Source organism: Falco rusticolus, chromosome Z (assembly GCF_015220075.1).
Source record: "Falco rusticolus isolate bFalRus1 chromosome Z, bFalRus1.pri, whole genome shotgun sequence".
Taxonomy (NCBI): Eukaryota; Metazoa; Chordata; class Aves; order Falconiformes; family Falconidae; genus Falco; species Falco rusticolus.
The window spans coordinates 34,191,493-34,213,610 of NC_051210.1; the positions used below are offsets into that span (position 1 = coordinate 34,191,493).

The following is a 22,118-nucleotide window of genomic DNA, read 5'->3' on the forward strand; positions in this document are numbered from 1 at the left end:
ATACCCATGTGAAAAAAGGTTCAGGAATCAGAAGAAAAAGATCCAAGACACTGTGCTGTGGGAAGGGATGTACCGTAGTAAGGTAATTGAAGAATAACTACAGCACAGCACCAAGTAGGCTGACACAGCAAGGATGACATACAAGTAAGTGAGAATTCCTTGAAAAGCGTTCTACTCCGTATTATCACTTTGGTGATTTTCTGTACTTCAATTCTGTGACAAGCCTTCCTGCACTGTGTCATTAATATTTTTCCTCCCTTTAAGACCGTGGCTCTAAGCAGCAGCAGTATTTCTTCCTGTCAGAGAAGAAAAGGCAGGCACCCCCTTCAGCAGTGGAAATCTGCTGTGCCTAACTTTGTAATGCTCCCACATACTCTTTCTCAGCCTATAATGCATGTTCTAGTTTAAATGAAGGATGCCCACAATGGCTCCTCGGGGCTTGCTCTAACTAGTTGGACTTATCTTTAGGGTAATATGTCATTCAATCAGCGATGGTCTGAGAATGAATCCATTCAGAAGGCTGGTAAAAACAACTCCTCCAAAATTTGTATCAAGCGACGTAGAGAAAAAACTAATTGCAAAGAACATGTATGCAAAAGCTGTGTTTTCAAATGTAGATGAGGTTCCTAATATTACGCACATGTCTGAAAGAGTTTTATCGACTGCAGAGAGGGAACAAGTAATACTCTATACAAATTCAGGAAGGTGTTGGGAGAGAGAGGGAAGAAATATGACAATTTTCCTTTCAGATAAGCTGCATATCTCAGCAGCAACATGCCGAATTTCTTTCCTCTCTTTCCTCTGTCTGCATTGTTTTCTCTTTCCCTCCAGCTTTTCCTTCTGATGTTCTCCTGTGCAACCCTGCGGGCTGTGAACATACACATTACAACTAGTGTTATAGGAGTCAGCTGAGGCACCAGAAACAGCAATAGTCATGTTAATAGAGAAGATAAATTGGCATGTGTGAAGGCCATGATAAAAGCACAGCCAGTACTTGACCTTGCCCATTTCTACCTAGTCCTGCAGCCAGCAGTTTGGCGAAGCAGGAATGGCTTTTTTCTCTCCATGAGGTCCTGCTTCATCTGCATGCTGCACTGGTCCTGAGCTGTGGGGAAAAGCAGCTGAGCAAGCCAGAAAATTGTACCCCCAAATTCCCCCTTACTTTCCATGTTTTCTCCTCTTGTCTCTCAAAGGCAGGGCTTCCCCCTGCAACAGCATGACACTAGGCTGTGATATTTGTTTGGCAGGACTCTGCCAGAGACCTGTTCTATATAGCTGTTGTAACCTCTTTAATCTTCAACCGCATATGAAACATTTGAAGGTAATCCAACTCCAGTAGTGTCAAAGGAGGATGCAAAACAAACAGCACCCCTCTCTACTGTTCAGCCACTGCAGACAGACAAACTGATCTCAGGCAGGGTCCTGAAGGTCAGTATCCACAGTATCTGCAGCTAACCAGCAATGGAAGTAGGAATTTTAGAAGAGAATTTGTAGCTACAACACAGAATGTGCTATCATATCTGCGTTAATTTGCTGTGCTGTATTTGAAGGAGGTCTCTCAGGTACTGTAATACCCACTGCCTTATGCCATTTCAACATGCTCCAAGAGTCTCAACTGTCTGCTCACACAGAGGTGGTGTTACATCATTCTGGCTGCTCTGATGAAAGCCCTACAGCAAGGTTCAGCCAAGGGGGAAAAATAGTGGGAATCATCTAACAAGCTACAACTAATGGGAAGCAATAACGGCCATCAGCATGCCATGGGGTAGCAGAGGCAGCCAACCTTCCCAACCTGCTACCCAGGGCTGAGAAGTCCAGATGGGACACAAAGCACTTTCTCCTCTTTCTGCAGAAAGCCATGGCAGGGTAAGGCAGAAAGCCCCTTTCTGACAGAATCTGACTGTTGTATGACAGGCAAATTCAGAAAGGCAGAAGAAAGCAGCAGAAACCAGGGTCTCGTTTTTGCACCACAGCTCAGAGAGGACAAAGAACTTTCCAATAGCAAGTCCAAAGGCACTTTGAGAAGCCCCCAACAGTGTTTCATCCTCATGCAAAGGAGAAGGCTCCACCAGTACATATGCCACAAGAACTATAATTATCCTGATGTGTTTTAATAAGCATTATATGCAAAATCGTTATTGATAGACCAAAATAGCTCTTATCCTAATTACAGACATCTGAAGTAGTAGATATTACTCACCCATTTAAAGCTCAAGTCTGTGAGCTGCTAGGCACTTTGAAACATGCTTGAACTCCTGCTGAGAATGGAGCCTGTCTTTAATAGCAAGTGAACACCACACAGAAGTTACAGCCTTTAGATACAGAACTTACTTATGAAATGCTGTGGCCTATAAGCAAGAGATCAGAACAGATGACACACAAGGTCCCTTCTGGCTGGGAAATCTGGCAGTCACCTAGTCTATACATTCCCTGATGAGTTTACTATACAAAAAAGCCTGCAACCACCGCACACAAGCCACCATCTGGAATTTTAAAAACGGACATCATATACCCCGAGACACTGTCAGAGTAGTCATTAGCATGGGAGAGACAAGTTGCAAGTCGGCTGCTTCCAGCCTAACACAGCAACAGACTAAGCCACTAGCAATTAATTAGGTCAACGACACCTAAAGCCTTAAAGAATGCACATGCCACACTATTTATAATTGGCAAATACACTTAGATAAAGCAAACGATAATCCCAGTAGCCGATGTTTCCTGCCGCTTCTCCCTTATCCCCCCTCCCTTTACAAACCTTGGGAACTGTAGGAGGGTTACCTCCAGGAGTGCTCTGCCTGGGATCAGCACCAGCCAGCACTGCACGGGCAGCCTGGTCTGAAGCCCACAGACATGAGTCATCATCGAGAGTCTTCTGTGTATTTCAGTGGGCGCTGGGTGGGCTGTAAATATCCTTGCCAAAACCAGTAATTTCTAACAGATAAACATCCTCTGCTTTCACTGGTTTCAGGACTTTGAAATGGCTAGATTGCGGTGTACAGTCAGAGTTTGAGACATTACTCGGCATACCTCCTGGCATGCACTGTCAACAGCCCACGTCCAAAGATGAGCACAACACAGGGATAAAATTAAGTTTTAAAATGTGTTGACATTAAAAGTTAAAACTACTCTGAAATATATGGGTATTAGTACTGGGCAGTTTCATAATCCCTTATACCTGCAAAGCGCTATAGAATCCCTGGCAAGGGAAAGGGAAAGGAAGGGGTGGGGGTGGAGGCGAAGGGATAGGATGCTCCAAGGCTGGATCTCACAGAGGACTAGGGTTCGTCACAACCTCTGTAACAGAAAGAAACTGTGTTTCTTCTCCCCCCACCACCCACCTCTGGAAAGTCCTGTAGGTAATTCTGGATAAAAAGAGTCTCAGAGCGCGATCACTTCAACCTGGGCATTGTTGCAAGTGGCACTGGTTTTGATTTTATTTTTTTTTTAATAACAGAGTTAAAATTAAACCTCAGCTATACTACAAAACAAAACCCAAACCCAAACAAAGAGATAAAACAGTAGTAATTCCTCTTGCACAGGTAACGCGCTCCTCCCAGAGCCGGGCATTTTTATTTGCACGTGTGCAACTACACTTACTTCACCCACCCGCGCCCCGGCCGCCCCCCCGCAGAACCCACCGAGCCGCCCAACAAAGCTCACACCGGCCGCGCGCCGCCGCCAGCCCCGCGCGCCCCACGTACGGTGCCCTCGGCTCGGCCGCCGCTGCGGGGCTCTCCGCTGCCGCCGCTCCGCTGCCGCCAACACGCGGGCAGACGCTCGGGCACAGGCCTCCTCCCGGCGGGGACGCGGCGCGCCCTGCCCGGCTGCTGCCTGCCCCGGCGCGGGCGGCGCACCGCCACGGAGGGGCTGTGGCCGTACCGCCGCGGAGGGGCTGCACCGCACCGGCGGGGGCGGGCGCTGCGGACTCTGCTCGCGAAGTTCAGGGGCGCAGCCGGGCTCCGGGAGGCGGCGAGGGAGCCCCCACGGGAGGCCCGCGACGTGCGTGGGGACGCGGCGGGCCGCCGCCCCGCGGGGCCGCAGGGAGTGCTCGGCGGATCCGCGGGCAGAAACGCGAGGAGCGGCGCTCCGCGGCGGCGGGCACGGCCACACGCACCGCGCCGCCCGCCCGCCCCACGGTCACGCCGACGCCGTTCGGCACCGCCGCGCCTGCCACGCGCTCCCGGGGGGCCGCCTCCCGCCGCCGTGACTCGCCGCCGCCGCCTGCGAACGCGGGACGTTCCCCCCACGGCCGCCGGGGCGCTCCCGCCGCCCGCCGCCGCCGCCCGCCGCCCGCCGCCGCCCCCCGCCGCCGCCGCCCCCCGCCGCCGCCGCCCGCCGCCCGGCGCCGCCCCCCGCCGCCGCCCGCCGCCCGCCGCCGCCCCCCGCCGCCGCCCCCCGCCGCCGCCCCCGCCGCCGCCCCCCGCCGCCGCCCCCCGCCGCCGCCCCCCGCCGCCGACGGCGGCCCCGCCCGCGCGCACTCGCTCACGCCCCGCCGCGCAGCGCGGAGCCGGGCGGGAGGGCGGCAGCGGGGCGGCGGCGGCGGCGGCGCGGTCCGGCCCCGGCCCCGGCCCCGGTCCCGCCGGGCAGCGCCGCCGCCCGCACGGCCCAGCCTGCCCTGGCGGCACTGGCGGGCCGGGCGGCGAGACACGGCCCCCACGGGCGCTCCCCCGGCCGTGGCCGCCCCTGCCCCGTCAGCGGGGCTGGCCCCGCGCCCAGCCGCGGTGCGCCGCCCGGAAGCCTCGGTGCTAACGGGAGCGGTGCGAGACCCCGGTCTGAGTTAAAAGGAGCGAACATGGACAAACAACTCACCGGTTTCGTGCCAGAAGTTACAACCTCAGAACACCCGCCCCTCCACTTCGAGAGAAAAAGCTCTTCTGTGCCCCGCTCCGGCTTGTGGCTGCGAACCTCGTGTTGATGGCAAGGAAAACATCCAAGTCATTGAAACTCAGTTAAAGCTGTATCTAAAATGACAGCTCCGAGTTCCTAAGGCAGTAAGGAATAACCTAAAGGAAACCTGCGGGCTCAAATTTTTATTTGCTTAATCATAGTTTATTTCATGGCCTTTCTCAAGCAACCTTGTTTACTTGGTTCAAAAATAAATGCACATTGTAGGGCTGAGGTAGCAGCCACTTTGCTGTATTTTTGTAAAACCACTCTGTTCTCTTGATAAAATTGCAAATTAAAACACCAAGATACACTTAAATTTTGCTAGAAAGCCTAATCACATGGGTGTTTTGCCTTTGGTCTGCTTTTCCATCAGTGGAGAAAAAAAGTCACCTAATCTTTGGACCTGGCTGCCTGCTCACCCGCAGTGACAGAGATGCTCTTCCAGCTGGAAACAGAAGGTGCACACAGGTGCTACCTGTGTAATAAAATAAAAGGAGAGGGCCCAGCACTGGTTGCTGGAGTCACTCTGCAAACCTTGGCAGAAGGCAGGTGAGATAAATTAAGCAGAATTATAGATCTTCAGTGGAGTTGGAATGTTAATAACATCTTACAAACATACCTGCAGTGACAACCCTTACCACCACGGAAACCTTCGTGCAATGGATGCCTCACCTCTTAAGAGTAGAAGTGTAAATATGCATCTAACCTATACACACATAAAACCTATGTGGATAAATGTGGTTTCTGACCACTTTTTTCTCTTTAAGCATCTGAATTTTGCAGTAATGTTTTTCAAGCACTTGTCTCCAACTAAACAGTCTTGTGAGAAACAAAGTTAATGAGGCTGGTTACCAGAGGATTGTCATCCCTTATCTCATAAACTTCCTTCCACTGCAGCAGTGTGACTTCTTGAAGAATCTGCTGTGATAGGCCTTCTGGATGAGAGATGTTCGATGTCATGGTCAGTACTGAACTACCCTTCTGCTGTTTCCTTAGGAGCAGCCAGCTGGCCAAAATGGATGGGGACTTCCTTCAGCACGGTTCCTCCCCCCCCCTACCCCTCAGTGGACATGGATGGAGAGATTTCTGTCATTTTCCTGGGAGCAGATGTTCAGGAAATTTGTGGGAATGTAGAATCATAGAATCGTTTAGGTTGGAAAAGACCTTTGAGATCATCAAGACCAACCATCATGTAATAGCTGAAGAACTGGTCCCTGGGTTAAACATTCCTTGGAAGGAGTCGGAGAGGAGGGGGAGAAGGGAAGGAGAAGAACTGGACTCATACATGATTATATGGTCCAAGCTTCATTTCTTTAGGAGATAGGCTAAAAATATATGGCATATGGTAAGGCTCTGAATTAAAGCTGACAGCTTTATATTCCCTGATTGCCATACTATCTAGGTGCATTCCAGTAAGGCATGTCACATGCTGTTCTTTCATCTTCTCCCTGAGAGAAGTGGGTGGGTGTAGTTGTGGCTCATTGCAGGAAGATTTGTGTGTCTGTATGACTGGGGGCCACTTATTTCATATTCTGTGCACAGAGTTTTGATCAGCTGTATATGGTCCAGAAGGCAACTTAAAGGGAAATGTGGATGATCTGGAGCGTCCTCTACCCATGCAGTTCATTCCAGAGACAAGACAGACACTTGAGGGTATCATTTTACCCTTTAGATATCCTGGGCATATGTTATGTATCACCTGAAGATGAAGACCGAGAAATAGAATTTGATCTGAAATGCTATGAGAAGTGAGGGCAGAGAACAGAGGGTGGTTTTATTGTTCTTACTATGCCTTTGCCAAGCACAAGTTAGTATTCAGTTTGAGTTCCCAAACTGCTGAAATTTTCCATTTCAGGTGTGTCTCACAGCTCCAGCCCTGCCCTGCAAGAGTTCAGGTTTGGGTATCCAAGGTCAAGCAACTTCACAAGAATGGAATGGAGCCTTCTTGCCAGCAGGACATGGTAGGAAACAGACATGATATTGGTACAGTACGAAGCAAAGCTGTCTGGAAAGTGATGCTGTCACTGAGCAAAAAAATGACCTGTGATTTTCAGACACTTGCACTTGTGAATTTGTTTACTTCCATGTGTTGCTGCACTCACAGTTAATCCAGGTGGCCATGTGATTAAAGACGAATGCATGCACAAGACTGAAACAGAGTTGAATACTTACAGAATTGGCTAAGCCTACGCGTGGATTTTTGTGTTACTTTGGGGAGTAAGGTGCTAATAAGAGGTAAAAAGAGAACCATGCCTTACAGAAAGAGCTTACTTCAAGAGCTAGGGAGGGAATCTGAGGCTATGTCTCACAGGCCATTTGGACGGGAAGACACTGTGCTAGGAGTCCTATGCTTAAAGAAATGAGACAGTTCCTTCTATGTACTGTGTGTTATTTAAAAGACACAAATAAAGACCCGGAGAAGCAGAACACATAAGCAAGTAAGCCTGGTGTGTATTTGTTATTTATGGTTACTGAAAGGAGATGGAACACTGTGTATGTGCTTTTTAATTGTCCAGAAACAGGAAATAAGTTCATCTTGTGTTCAAGCTTTTTTTATATTACAGGGAGAGTATATTGTGGAGCTTTGCACTCCTGCCAGCATTCACTGTCAAGGAGTAAATTGCCAGTTTTCACGAAGTCACATATGCCTCTGTAAATATATATTCAGCAGGGGCATATGCCTTCTTGTTTTAGGGTTATACTTCTGACACATTTGGTTAGAGAGATGCATGTGCTGGGACCCTGCTGCATTTATTATATTCAAAAAGAAGAAAAATTCCTCCAATTTACATATGATACATTTTTTCTTGGTTTTGGAAAATGAAGGTGGCAGACCTACTAGTCATGTTAAGTCACCCAAACACTTGTTCTATCTCCCCACGTCAAAGGAAATGGAAAGTAGTTAACTATTTGAGGTAAAATTCTGGTCCCAATGAGATTAGTAAATTATTTTGCCTATAGAATCACAAATTCACATGATTTTTTAGGACTGATAATGGCAGGAAAATGGAAGATGCTGCTGAAACACTTCTCTGTCTGATCCGCTACTCAGAATATGTGAACTCTTAGTGTTCACATATGGAGATAGTCACTGAATGCCTTATTCTACTGCGCAGGGCTGCTGGCTTTGGAAGAGAAGGCGGCCTCCTGGAGTTTTTTATGTCAGTATTTTGTATTCCTCAGAGAAGGTAATAGAGATAAGATCTTCAGTAACCTTGACACCACCTAATTTTGTAAGGAGAAAGCAGCATCTATGGTCCAAAATGAACAGTCACGCTCTTGCTCATCACCTTGTCCTGTGGTGCTTTTATCTGGAAATGATTATAGCACAGCTCCTTCTTCGAGGTGTGCCACCAACACTCCATATTGACATGTTTCTACTTCCTATCTTTGTGTTCAAACTAATGAGAACAGGGCTTCCACTCCCTTAAAACAGTAGATCAGTACATCTCAGATACTGCTAGAAGGTTTTGGCAGTGTATACCGTGTTTTGGCTTTGGAAGGACAACGTGGTATTTGGAGAGGAATGGCTGGCAGTCATCTTTCCATACCATAGAACACTAACCCTGGAGTCCAGGCTTGTTGCTTGCAACATGGGTCTACAATGACCTTTCTTACACACCTGAATCTGCTACTTGTGTTTGTTGGCAGGTAAAATAGATCGAGGCATGCACAATGCAGTGTTGTGTTTGACTGTACACCAGAAGAAGAGTTGGAAGAAGCAGTCACCCCTTCTCTGTACATTATATGCAACTAACACCCACAGCCAGAGCTAAGGGAAAACCTCCATCTCACTGATAAAGGCTATGCCATAGATAGAAGCTATTATAAAAATCCTGTTATCATTCACTTTACAAAACAAAGGGGGAGTGGGGGCAAAAATCTGGCACTGGCTATCGAAGAAAGCCTCCACAGTCTGAGTGAATAAAGAAAAAGGAATTCATCATCTCCTGCATGATTAAGAAGTTTGCTTTTAGCTTCCATTTTTTTTTCTTCCCAAAACTGGCCTTATTAAAAATAAAACAAAGGCAAATTGCTCTGATGGCTATTCCAGCCTCTGTCAGTGATGTATATTGGGAAATGGAGCAAGTCCATGTGACCTCTGTCCTCCATAGCTTTGAGATAATAATGGTGTATTTTGGAAGAAGTCCTTGAACTATGGGTGACAAGTGCTGTATGCCAGCTCTCTCATTACAAAAACTTACTATGGAAAAACTTGGGCCTTCTGAAACCATCTCAGGCTATTGAAGGAAAGAAAATGGCACTTGCTCATACAGAGGTAATTCAGGCGTGTTATTTAACAGTAGCTTCTGGTACACTTACAAATTCGACTGTAGCATCATGAATTGCAGAAGGTATAGAAGTTTTATGTCTCTAAGGTCCTGTTCTTCTATCAGTGGTGATGAAAAGCACTGTTGATAGCACAAAGCTATGCGGCAACATACAATTCAAGAAGTATCTTGCTATTTCAAGTTTTGTCCTTTTTTTTTTTCTTTTTTTTTTCCCCTCATGTTGGGGAAAGCATCACACTTCACATTCGCCAGGTTATTCAAGTTCAGTCACTTACTCCTGAGAAACTTCAGCTTCTTTTTTTGTGTCTCCTCAATTTACTCTTCCTCTACAGTGTAAATGACCACATCAGGGTAAAGCAGCAGGCTCTAAAGGTAAAGTAAAGCTACAAAAACAATATACTGGTTACTTAACAACACGATGAGTGTTTTCCTTTAGAAGCATCAGTAGGCTGTGATTTTGGATTTGGATCATTTACAGAATTGGTGAAGAAAAGCCTTAAACAGATTTAAGGAGATGCTTAAACTTCTAAGCTTCTCTTTAGCTCTTGCAAATGTAGTAAATCCATTGTTTGATGGCACTCTCTTTCCGCAGACCTCCTTAAAGAAGGTGACATGTGGTGAAATGGAAGTTTCTGAAGTCCTATAAATCACAGGGTATAGTTTGATGATGCGGCTAAACTTACCTAAAGCTCTCTGCTGTAAAAAGGGCACAGCTCTCCCTCCTGGAGCTCTTGGATGCTATCAGATCCCTTTCTGAGTGGACTCATGTTGCTTGAACTGCAAGGCAGATTTAATTTCTCACCCCCACTGCCCAGAAATCTTTTATCTTGTGGAACTGAGCTGGAAATGATCTGTCAAATGCTAAAGACACTGTAGGATGAGAACATATAGGAACTGACCATAGCAGATCAGCTGCCACCTTATTGAACCATACTCCAAAACCTGAACTCCGTAACAAATCCTAGTGAATTTCAGTTTACTGCTGTCTAACTGGGTAGCTGGTGTGTCTGGATTCTCCCCCCTGCAAAAACACATCTGGTAAGTGTCCTTGTTTTCTGAAATTCCTGGTGATGACAGAAGATTGAATACTGTCATTGTAGAAAGAACAGAAATGCATCAGGTAGGTATTAGTTTCTGTGTTGAGATCTATTAAGTAGATAAAAAATACCAACAAGTTTCTCTAGCGCTTATTACAGACTATTCTACTCAAATAGCTGACTTTTCCTTAATCTTTCTTCTCTTCCTGAAAATATATTTAACTTAGGCATTGTCTGCCTACTTCACATCCCTTCGTTGCCAATAATGCATTAACAGAACTGCAGTAACCCTTGATAAAAAGGTATTGTCGTATGATACATGCAGACAACTGAAATGTGATTCCTTTCTGTCAGAAAGCGTAACAACTGGACTCAGTTACAACAGAATTCTGAGCACTGTGATCCCCTACCAGTGATACATGTTTTCTCTGTTCACTGGATTTATGACAGAGAATGAGGTCACAAGCATCCCTAAGGAGGGCAAAACACCACGTATGACCAAGGATTTTTTAAGAACATAACTGAACTCTAAGGGAAAAGTCCAATATCTTTGGCCAGGAAATTTTTAAAGACACGCTTAACATTTCTCACTTTCATTTTATACTATGAAAGTAGTAGCACTCAGAAAGACATGTTTGGAGTTAATAAATGCCATTTTCATTACTGACTTGGTTCTTTTGGCTCAATTATCATTCACTATTTTTTCTTGTTTCTGGCAGTAACTCAAGTACTAAGGAGAACAACACTTGCTTGAGTAGATAAAACAACCTTAAGTACAACATATGTACATCCCATTAGAAGAAAAATAAACTATTCAGTGTTCATGTGTTTGTGACAGCTGTACCAGATTGTGGTAATTGTTCTATAGATATGACTCTTTTTCAGTGAGTGTGCTGTCTTTAATCAATCACCCTTTTAATTTACAGTAAATGCCCTGTTTCTTGTCTGTTTCAAATGAACATTTCAGCTAGTCTTACAGACTTCTTCAAAGAAGTCTCTTACAGACCTACAGCTTACACATAGTAACAATCTTAAACACCATGGTGGGTTGACCCTGGCTGGACACCAGGTGCCCATCGAAGTTGCTCCATCACTGCACCTTCTCAGCTGGACAGGCAAGAGAAAATAAATAAAATAATAAATAAAATAATAAATTAAAAAAATAAATAAAATAATAAAAGTCCTGTGGGTCGGGAGAGATCAGTTCCTGTCACGGACAAAACAGACTCAGCTTGGGAAAACTACCATTCAAATCAGAGTAGGATAATGAGAAACTAAAACAAAAAAACCCCACCCCAATTTAAAAACACCTTCTTCCCACCCTTCCTCCCAGGCTCAGCTGCACTCCCGACTTCTCTGCCTTCTCTCCCCCAGCAACGCAGGGCGACAGGGACTGGAGATTGTGATCAGTTCCATATTGTCTCTACTGCTCCTTCCTCCTCAGGGGGAGGACTCCTCACACTCCTCCCATGCTCCAGGATCCTTCCCACAGGAGGCAGTCCTGCACAAACTTCCTCAACATGAGTCCCTCCCACAGGCTACAGTTCTTCACAAACTGCTCCAGCGTGGGTCCCTTCCATGGGGTGCAGCGCTTCACAAACAGACTGCTCCAGCGTGGGTCCTCCACAGAGCCACAAGTCCTGCCAGGAGCCTGCTCCATCGTGGGCTTCCCGTGGGGTCACAGTCTCCTTTAGGCATCCACCTACTCCAGTGTGGGGTCTTCCACGAGCTGTGGGCGGCCATCTGCTGCACCGTGGACCTCACTGGGTTGCAGGGGATTCTCTGCTCCAGCAGCTGAAGCACCTTCTCCCCCTCCTTCTTCACTGACCTTGGTGTCTGCAGAGCTGTTCCTCTCACATATTCTCACTTCTCTCTCAGCTGCAGCTGCCCAGGTTTTTTCTCCCTTCTGAAATATGTTATCACAGCGGCATGCCACAGTCGCTGGTGGGCTCGGCCTTGGCCAGCGGCAGGTCTGTTCTGGAGCCAGCTGGCACTGGCTCTGTCAGACACATGGGAAGCTTCAAGCAGCTTCTCACAGAAGCCACCCCTGTAGTTCACCCACTACCAGCACCCTGCCCTACAAATCCAATACAAACACATTTCACTTTATCTGCCGTGATGGAGCAGCATTTATTCTGTCAATAAAAAGCCAGCCTAGGATAGCAGCAAATGAATGGAACAGAAGATGTTGCTACAGGTGCAGCTGGGCTGGATGATTAATACAAAATAGAATACAAGTCACTCAAGTTTTTTATTACACTGGTACTATATGTTCTAAGAAATGTAAGGCCATATAACAAATACTGCTTTTTCACACAATTTATGTTTGCACAGTCCTTTCAGATACACACCAGAGCAGCTGAATTTTCTTCACTGGTTTCCATCATTTTGCAACTCCAGCTTCATAAGCTGGTCCTCAAACTTTTGAATGTCTACTTGATGCTTCATCAGGAACTTCCCATTTAAATGAAAAACAGGTATGTCATATTTATATTCATCAAACCATGCTGAGTTCTCTGGAAGGGTAATATCCACTTCTTGCAAGATAAACTGTGACGGAAAATAAGTATGTTAGTAGCTACTGGACACTGAAAAACCATACCTGCTTGTCTTTTGATCAATATTTTTTTTCAGAAATACAAGGGTTGTTTATTGGTGTTTTTACATTTATTCTTCCATGTTGTAGACAACTGCCCATTTTGTGGATACAAAAGGCACATAGCCACAATCCTTGGCTGCATATCTGAAAAGGACTCCCTACCTAGTCCAGAACAACACTCCTCATCCTCTGTGCAGAACCACCCCCCTGTGAGCACCACCAACAAATATGCCTCTGGCAACACAACAGTTGCCTGTTGGGCAGCATAGTGCAACCCTCTTAATGGTCTGTTAAGTTTCTTCCTTCAAGAAAGTGATCAAAACCCACCTGAAGAATGGCAATCACCTATAGTTTAAATATTTGAAGTCCCACTCACTAACATCCTTCCCAAATGATATCATTGCCTGCTTCATAACAGTTGTAAATTCCTCTATCAGAAAAGGCAACAGTATTTACAAAAGCGGAGATTTTAAAAATAGTTGTGACAAAGTGTATATTGGTTTAGTTTGCCTATACTTGTGAGTAGCATTGTCACAGAATGGTTTTGGATAATGAGTTTTAGGGAAATCAGTGCTGAAATTGTCTTGATGAGGTCACCCAAGAAATAATAACAGATGCAAATAAATCCAAGCCATTTTCTTTTACAAAGAACGAATCCTGATTAACTGTCCTTTATATACAGAAAATACATACAGTATTGTAATACATTACCCTTCTCTTATATGGCTCAAGCACCTCTTTTGCTTCATCACATAGAGGGCATGGTTTCTAAAAGAAAATATTCAGACCAACTTAAAGCATGCAGTAAAACACAAAGATCATTTGTACCATAAAGTAACGTGCTCAGACTGGAGTGATCACTACTATAAATGTGGGTTCCCTCCCCCATACCACCCTGTCTTACTGCTTTCTAAATCATTATCAGTGCAGCATGGTTGAGAAGAAAATAAATTATTCAGTCACAGAATTTAATTATTTCTCACTTGCTTTTATTTTTCTCATGATACAAATTAACAGTTTTCAACAGCTCTTCCAAAGGCTGATTCAAGGGCATGATTTGGAAGGACATTTACTGACCCCTTCTTTTGGTCAGCAACAATGACTATCCAAAGCATTGCCATCACTAGCTGAAAACAACTGCAGGTACCACTCTGACAGAAGAATGTCCCTTGGCAGAAGGTGAATGAGGAAGTCGCATGAGTAATTTCTAATCTGTTTCAGACTGAGTCACTTGGGTCAGTTCATATAGCAAAAGAAGGTGATTTAAGACAATCTGGCTGACTTTGCCTGAAAGGAATTAATCATGATTCTCCAACCTGCAGAGCTGGGAGGACAGTAAACTCCAGCAGGGAGATCTAGCAAACAGCTGCATTGTTTTGACCAGTGACGGAGTCAAAGAAAACCTCTCATTTTGAAAACTCCCTGATCTTCCACTATAGTTATGCAGCTGACTTCTGCTGATCACACATCATGATCATTAGAGCAGTTCATACCTGACAAGGTGACTCACATGAAAGTGTGTTGCTTCAGTGTTTGTAATGGCAGAATTTATCCTGTAATTCATGTAGCAAAGCATACAGTGGTGAAGGTGATGGCTCTGTCATTCTCCTATGAAGTACCTCTCACAGCTGGAAAAGACCTCCTCTCCCTCCCACTTAAAAGTCTTCCTAAGTCTTGTTTAAACATGGAATCAATCTGAAACAGCTACTTCTTATCTCCTTCGCGTGAATTAATTTGGATTAAATACTCTACTTTTAATTCACATCTAATCTAAATTGTCTTTCCCATACAGACAAGTCCTTGTGCTCTGAAAACCTGTGTAAGATGTTAAATATCAACAGTGCTGCATTCTTACTAGTTCTTGTTGCTTTTGGAGGGACTGATATACCTCATACTGGTGACTGAAAGGAACGTCCCAGAATCCTGCACATCAGTTTTGTAACGTGCCAAGCTCCTTACAGTTAAAGCAGGATATAATCAGTTCCACTAGGGCTGTAGAGAGCCTTCTAACGTAGCAGTCACATAAAGCATTCGACAAACTAAGCTGACTTTTAGCAAAGAATATGTTTTTATTGCTCTGATGGCAAGATTAAGCACTATGTAGTACTAATAACATTGAAACTGGTTTAAAATCAGATAGTGAACCATTTCAACTATCAGTGAAATCTGTTTAATAATAAATAAATACTTAAAAATAGACAGTCCATTTATATTAGTACATATTCTTCAGTAGAACAGTGCAATAGTAGGTCTCTGCCATCACTTTTTTTTTTGTTAATTTGTAATTTTTATGTTTTTTTAAAAAAATTTATGTTAATTTGTAATAGGGCTGCCTGGATAAAGCTGTCCTGGACAACCTTCTCTCTCATATGTGTATTACGGTGGCAAAAAGGATTCCTACTGCTGAGGTAGTAAAAAATCCCTTCCCAAACTGACATATGCTGTGCTGATAGCTAGATCTGTTAGACAATACACATGTGGAAGGGACAGTTTCATTTCTACAGATAACTGCCATTTGTGCTGCATACTTAGACTGCAGGTTTGTGGTCATTTTAAGCTGGCAATGATGCTGAAGGAAGCAGATCCATCTTCCTGTCACTGCTTCTTTTGTGCTGCCGTAAGTAATCAAACAGCTAATCAAACAGCTGCACAGCAAGGCTAGACAGGACAAGTGATCTGAGTTAACAGTAACCTTGCAAAAAAGATTTTTTTAACTTGGAGCAGCTGTTGCATGAATGTTTGCATTGGCATAAAAGGAGTCTGCCAGGGGAAAACCATTTGGCAGTGCTAGCTTCTGCTGGCTGCAGAAGTCATAGCTCCCTCCTGCCTTCTCTTTTCTCCTTATTCTTAAGAACAGGGATGAGGGAAAAAGGAGTTAATTGGAATAAGAGTGGATTAGATTATTTTAAAGTAGATTTTGCTTTGCAATTGCCAGTGGTATCAGACATCAAAAACATTTTAAGTTAAAAACACATTCAACAATAGCCCACCTTGGAGAACTACTTGAACTCTATCAGAACTTGAACGCTATTAGAAAAATTGATTTCATATAGTGTCTTAACTAGTTAGAAATTTTAAGACACAAAAGTAATACAAGTAACTTTTTTCCAATTATTAACCCAAAGGTAAGCTCATTATTTCCTACCTTATCACATTTGGATTATGAATGAGTTGATGCTGAATCAGGCAGGAGAGCGAGCTGTGGCAGCTTGCATTGCTCTGATTAATAAACAGATGGTGAGCTTTTATTTGTAAACGGACTGTAGTGTCACTGAGACACAACTACGCTGAAATCTTCTTGTTGGTTGTAACTACTGGCTTGCTACACTAAGAGTATGACTGTGCTATAAAGCCTGGTGTAAAAGACACCCCCAGAGCAAACTGCACAATACTATAAAAGTTTGAAGTGGACAAAAAGCAAAGACAAGCCATTTCATCAGGAATCCACTGATAAATATGCAGTCTTGCCTAGCTTTATTCTGTAAACAACTTTTACCTTGGTGAATAAAGTCAGCACTGGCTTATTTGTGCTGGCTGAACAGAGTTGTCTCCCCAGCGGACTGGATAAATGACTTGCTAGTTGCAATGTTCTGCTCAGAAAACACAGCACCATTGTCCTGTTAAGGAAAAAAGAAAATGTTCAATTGTTTTGTGGCAATCCATAGCTCATGAAATTTAATGTTAAGATAAATATGATACTTCAAACGCAGTTCTAAAATACACACAATCAAACCATTTTCTCAGGATTTTTATGTTCACGGTACCAACATATTAATCAGAAAAATGGTTTACTCTGCAGCAGGCCAGAAACACTGCATAGCTCAAAAAGTGTAGTTCAATTTAGAAAAAACCACCAATGCTACCTTGCTTAAATGCCTCTTTTAAATTTCTTAACAAAAATGCTGACATAAATGCATTCCACTGTTTCAACTGCATAGATGCCTGTAAAAATTACATGATATTAACAAAATGCAAAGTGCTGTGCTTTGAACATTCGTAATCTTGCTGCACTGCTTGACATATTCTACTTACTCAAATTATTCCATGAAAAAACTGATCTGTACCTAATCAGAAGATGAATACAATGCTTTTTGCTAGTGAATAAAAAGCTGCAGCAAAGGCAATTTAACTTGGTAATATTAAAAGCACACGCATTACCCTGAGGCCTTCCTGCAACATAAAATTAATTAATGAAAGATGTTGATGGATTTGTGATTTCTTTGGGAGAGTTTAAGTAAATTTAGTGTTGTTGAGGGATGCCACACTGGAGCCCTGAAGGCACCTATTCATAATAACACTAACAACAGTGCTTTCTCCAAACTCGTGTCTTAATGGGACCTTTACAAGGCATTTTAGGACTGAAAGCAAAAACCAGAGCAAAAGGGAGTTTGCATAGAGACTACTGGCAGATGCGACACTTGACATCAGAATTTACACCCCGGAAATCAAGTCCTTTTACAGATGCCAAACTGCTTCTGTACCGTATCTGTTCAGGCATGACTTACCCATAGTTCTAACTACAGCTAACCACAAACACGCAATGTAATGGCACAAGTTCAAACAACTTAAGTGCAAGCAGGACTACATTGTGACTGACAATCACGTTTTAGGATGTTCAGTAAAAAAGAGCCTAGTGCATTTACAGAACCTCTCAGTACTAATATTACACAGTTTTGTTTTAAGAAAGACAGTTTAGCTAGCATAACTGCTAAGGAAGGACAAAATATTGCAGTGGACTCTAAAATTAAGGGTGCTTAATTGTTATGTTTCTAAGCAACAACCACAAGGAAAATCACATGGGTGACATGACACTGCTTCACCAGCCTTATTGCAGTGTCAAAGACACCTTTTTTCCCCAAAGGACCCTGGTAAGGGTAACTTGCCATATTTCTAGAAGAAGCTTCAACAGAGAAAATACAAAGAAAAGGTACTACCCTTCGAAAATTATAGTCTGAATTATCAAATTTCAGATGCTAGGAAATAATTATTTTCTTTTTCAATTTGTTTGACCATGTAAAAATAAAGTTGTCTAAACCAGAGTATTCTGCAATGAATGGGATTTGTGTTTACTGTTTAGTTTGGAACAGAAAGGGTTCTTCATCTGGATGTGTCAGGCTTGATACTAGTAAAAGTCAGCTGCAGGGCAGAGTGGTATGCTTGCTGTTAGTGCAAAGTTGCTGGTGACCGGCACAGCACACACTGCCATTGGTCATAGACCTTGGAAGTTACTGCTGTTGTTTTACTTAGCCAGGTCGAAATCTGATTGTCCAGGATTTTACACAATAAGTGCAAAAATAAGCTTGGAACCTTTTGGAAAAATGCAAATCTGGATGCCAGTAAATAGCCTCATTCTCAGTCATACTTGGAGATTTTTACATCCACAGGAAATAGGTGCCCGGAATGGATGTGATCTTGGCATTAAAAAAAAAAAAGAAAATAAAAAAATCACAACATGTCAGCTTACTCACATGCATGATAAAAATGTCAAAACAAATAATTTGCATTCTTGCAAGTTTTTAAATGAATACTTTTGTTGCCAGCCTAGCAAGCCAAATTTTGTGCCTTAAAAACAAGGAAAGCACTCCCAAAATGTTCTGTGAACAGTGGAATTAATAAAGCCTAGATTTCCATGTACCTTATTCCCCCATATATACATGTATGTGTATAAAATGTCTCTGGTTCACTCTTTATGCCTCCTTTTTTGATCCCTCCACCCTCTGGTAAATTTGAGTCCAGTGGACAATTCCTAACAAAACATCAACTGAAGGGGCACAAGCAAGGCAGTATCAGTAGCTAAGCTTCAAGATCTCACAAAAAGAAAGAAGCTAACACAGTGTCTTACTTCTTTAAAAATTTTAAAGACTTATAAGCAATAATGTCTTTGGAATTCAGGAGCAAATCTTCATTGCTGTGTACTACTACTGAAGCAAGAGGAAGTTGTTTCCAGAGTTAGCATAAGACTGCCTGAATGTTTTTATAACTAAGCTAAGAAAAACAGAATCCTGGCTGCCAATATAATCACCTATGTAGAATGACGCTAAGGCCATACTGTAATGCCAGTTACAAAAAGACTAAAAGGAGTAAACCTAATTCATAAAATGATACCACTCTCCATCCAGGCCCCTGTTAAGCTCTGCTATTTCATCAGCAAAAAGGAGTCTGACACTTCTAACCTTGAGGGAGGGCAAGATTCTGTCAGATGGCATCATGTTCCCACTGTATAGATGATACAGCTTGACCTCCCTATGTTTCTGAAGCCCACAGCTGCCAGACAGCATCATTAGGAAGGCCAGCAGTCAGACCTGCTGCATCTAATCTGGGCTAAAAAACGGTGCAACTCCAGCCTCACAGAATTGCAACTATGGCTCTGCCCCCGTAAGATGAAGTAAAAACATCATGCATAAAACCAAATAGCAGGGGTTTTGCACAGACACTGAAGGGTTCTAATATTGTGAAGGGTTAAGTATAGTTGCTTGTGATCAGGAGCTGATGAAAGTGAATATCCAATCACTCATCAGGCAAATCTAGTGCAGCAGCTCAATCTGTCTGAACAGCATCCCAGAGCCACATGGGTGTTTAGTGTGTGCATACTACCATCGTGTGAACAAGCAGGTTCCCAATACTGGCCTGCACTAAGCTGAGCAACATTGCTGGAATGCAGAGCTCCAGTGTCAGAGGTCATTTCCATGCTGGTTTCATCACTGACAAAGAGGAAGGAAAGTGTCTCACAGATATGCTAAGGTGTTCACATCCTGCTCATATCTGTAGCAGATCTGTCTTTTGTTATGGAGGAACTAAAATGCTATAAGCATAGACAAAATCTTTCAGCATGATTATTCTAGAGCTCTCTTTAGCCTATCCCCAAGTAATTATAAAGATTTGTTTGAGGAAAAAAATTAATACGCAGATGTAAAGAAGGATGCTTGCAAACTTCAGAACTTTCCCTCCCCTATACTACAATGCCACAAAATTATTTAACAAATGATGCGTCCAAGTCTGGACTTGGCCCATGCTGTACTTCGCAAAGCCAAACTGGACTCATTTCCTGTTAACAGAATTTCCATCACCTAATGAATTCTTATCTGCTGCAAAAATAAAATGTGACACTAAAACTAACCAAGACTTAGATGAGATAATTATCTATATAAACCTTATCCTGGCATCAATCAAGGAAAGGCAAGCATGGCTGTCTTTTTCACTAACAATGTAACTTTTAATGATGCTATATACTCTTAAACCTTAGCTTCAAGTCACCAACATACTCTTGCTCTGTGGTTCTCAATGTTTTACAGGCATAATTATCGATATATTTATGTCTTGTTTCCCATGGATTTGTATACATATACACAAGGATGAAATTATTATGAACTTGCAGGCATCTGTCTGTATACACTTTGCATTAATGGAGTATTTGATTTTGGAAGCCTAACCTGGGTTTGACCGAATAAATGGATTTGTCTGGACAAATCACACCTCTTTTTGCAAGATAACAATAACACATCAGAAACATGGGAAATGTTACATTGAAAATGTCCTAGAGGTATTCAGCTCTTTGTCCTCAAGAAACTTTGTAAGTGTGTATTAAACTGACTCCTACTCTCCATTTAATCCTCATTCTAGCATGACAAAAGGCGTATCAAAGGAAAGCAAATGGGGACAGTAAGCGGGTGCAAATGTAAGAGCCTGCTGTTATCAGTTTGATTACTTACCAGGGAAATGCTGAACAACAAAATACGGTGCCACAGCAAGAGATGGAGGAGCACAAGTGAGTAGGGACACCAAGTCCTGTAGTCGAGATCCACACAAAGCTTTTACATCAGCAGCTTTTCAGAGGAGGCATGCAAAATACAGGAAAATCTTGAACTTCTTTTTGCAAATGCACATAATTCTAAAGGTCTTTAAGGAAGAATCAGGTTTTTACATCAACCTAAAATTCAAAAACATCAATAATATCACCTGGTTCCATGAGGTGATGTTATATAATAATCAATGCATATTTCTACACATTTTCTCCTCCAAACTACAGTAATCTGAGGTAAATGCCACAAACCCATTGCATTCCACCCCCAAAAAAGACGAAAAGTACAATTTCACCCTAATATTAAAAAAATTTTGCTTTGTGATGCCTCTAGAGGTGTCCATTCTAGACTCTGGTCCAAGGCATATGCTCCAAGTTTCAGTTTTGATTTAAAGAATCAGTCATCAATACGCGAGCTGAAGATATCTTTATTCGGCAGCGCTGGGTGCATGGGGGATCACTCCACCAAAGTCATGCACACCGAGGGGCCTTTTCAGTCCCTTCTTTATACAGGCTACTCATACTTCATTCATTCATTCAGTTTGATCATTCATCATTCAGTTTGAAAAACAATCAGTAGGTTGCTGTAATGGCCACGAGACCACTCCTGGAGACTAAGGAACTTGCATAGACAATGGACCATTATCACAAAGTAAAATGATAATAGAGTTTAAAAGCCTGTTTAAAACACTTCCATTTGCAAACTCCTCAGCTAAATGACCCTTTGGCCCCCCCCGGGCCGGGGCCGAGCCAAAAACCGGTCAAAGCGTATCCCGCGGTCTCCCGCTCCCTCCCGTGACAGCGTGCCCGTCGCTGGCCATGGGCTTGCCTGTAACAGCAGCGCCCTCTACAGACAGGTGGGTCAGAGCCCACCGCAACACCAGCGAGCGCCGGGGGCTCGCCCGCGCCGGCTGCCCGGGGCGCAGCCTGCAGCGCGGCGGCCCGCTCGCCCCCGCCCGGCTTCAGCCCTCCGCGGCGGCCGCCTCGGGCCCGGTGCGGGCGGGGGACCCGTCCCCGGCCTGCCGCACGGCCCGCACCGCCAGCACCGGGAAGGCCCCTGCGGCGGCGGTCCGGGCCCCGCGGCCTGGCGCGGCGCTCGGCACCAGGCGGCGTTAGGCCGGGCGGGCCGCGGGCGCGGACGGGGCGCTGCGCGCCGGGCTGGGCTTGCGGCAAGGGCCGGGGCTGCGGGCACCCACCTAGCGGCGGCGGCCTGCCGCCTCCGTCCGTCCCCCGGCACACTCCGAGGGGTGGCGGGCGAGGCCCTGCCGCGAAGGACGCGCTGCCTGGCGAGGCCGGCCTGGCGGGGGGCGGTGCCCTCCGCTCCTTCGGCGCCCCGCGCTGATAGGCCCGTCGGTCGGTCGGCCGCCCTTCGCCTCCGCCCCGCCCCGCCCCGCCCCTCGCCTGGGGCCTCTCGCGAGCTCCCAGCTCCCCCGGCGCCTCCGTCTCCCCGAGCGCGCCTCCTGGTACGACACAGCCCCGCTCAGGCCCTGCCGGCGGGGGGCGCT

General features: G+C 44.7%; 1 protein-coding gene across 2 annotated transcripts; it reads right to left on the reverse strand.

Moving 5' to 3' along the window:
• Window positions 1-12,315: 12,315 nt before the first annotated feature.
• On the reverse strand, window positions 12,316-21,935 carry CZH5orf63 (chromosome Z C5orf63 homolog). 2 transcript variants are annotated; one of them, XM_037374050.1, is made up of 5 exons: window positions 21,810-21,935; window positions 20,525-20,742; window positions 16,312-16,432; window positions 13,527-13,583; window positions 12,316-12,766 (listed from the first exon to the last, which is right to left on the reverse strand). In XM_037374050.1, the coding sequence occupies exons 3-5, from the start codon at window positions 16,426-16,428 to the stop codon at window positions 12,587-12,589; spliced, it is 354 nt and encodes a 117-aa protein (XP_037229947.1). In that variant the 5' UTR covers window positions 16,429-16,432; window positions 20,525-20,742; window positions 21,810-21,935; the 3' UTR covers window positions 12,316-12,586. The 2 variants fall into 2 exon arrangements, with proteins under 2 accessions (XP_037229947.1, XP_037229948.1); XM_037374051.1 differs by having other exon boundaries at window positions 20,525-20,638; window positions 21,810-21,933.
• Between the last annotated feature and the right edge of the window lie 183 nt (window positions 21,936-22,118).

What these genes read in the sequence shown, in the direction of transcription:
- CZH5orf63 (XM_037374050.1), bottom strand. Translation starts at nt 16,428, where the DNA reads ATGGTGCTGTGTTTTCTGAGCAGAACATTGCAACTAGCAAGTCATTTA. An exon ending in TGCTGACTTTATTCACCAAG is followed by an intron (nt 13,584 to 16,311) that starts GTAAAAGTTGTT and finishes ATTTTCTTTTAG; the next exon opens with AAACCATGCCCTCTATGTGA. An exon ending in TTGAGCCATATAAGAGAAGG is followed by an intron (nt 12,767 to 13,526) that starts GTAATGTATTAC and finishes TTTCCGTCACAG; the next exon opens with TTTATCTTGCAAGAAGTGGA.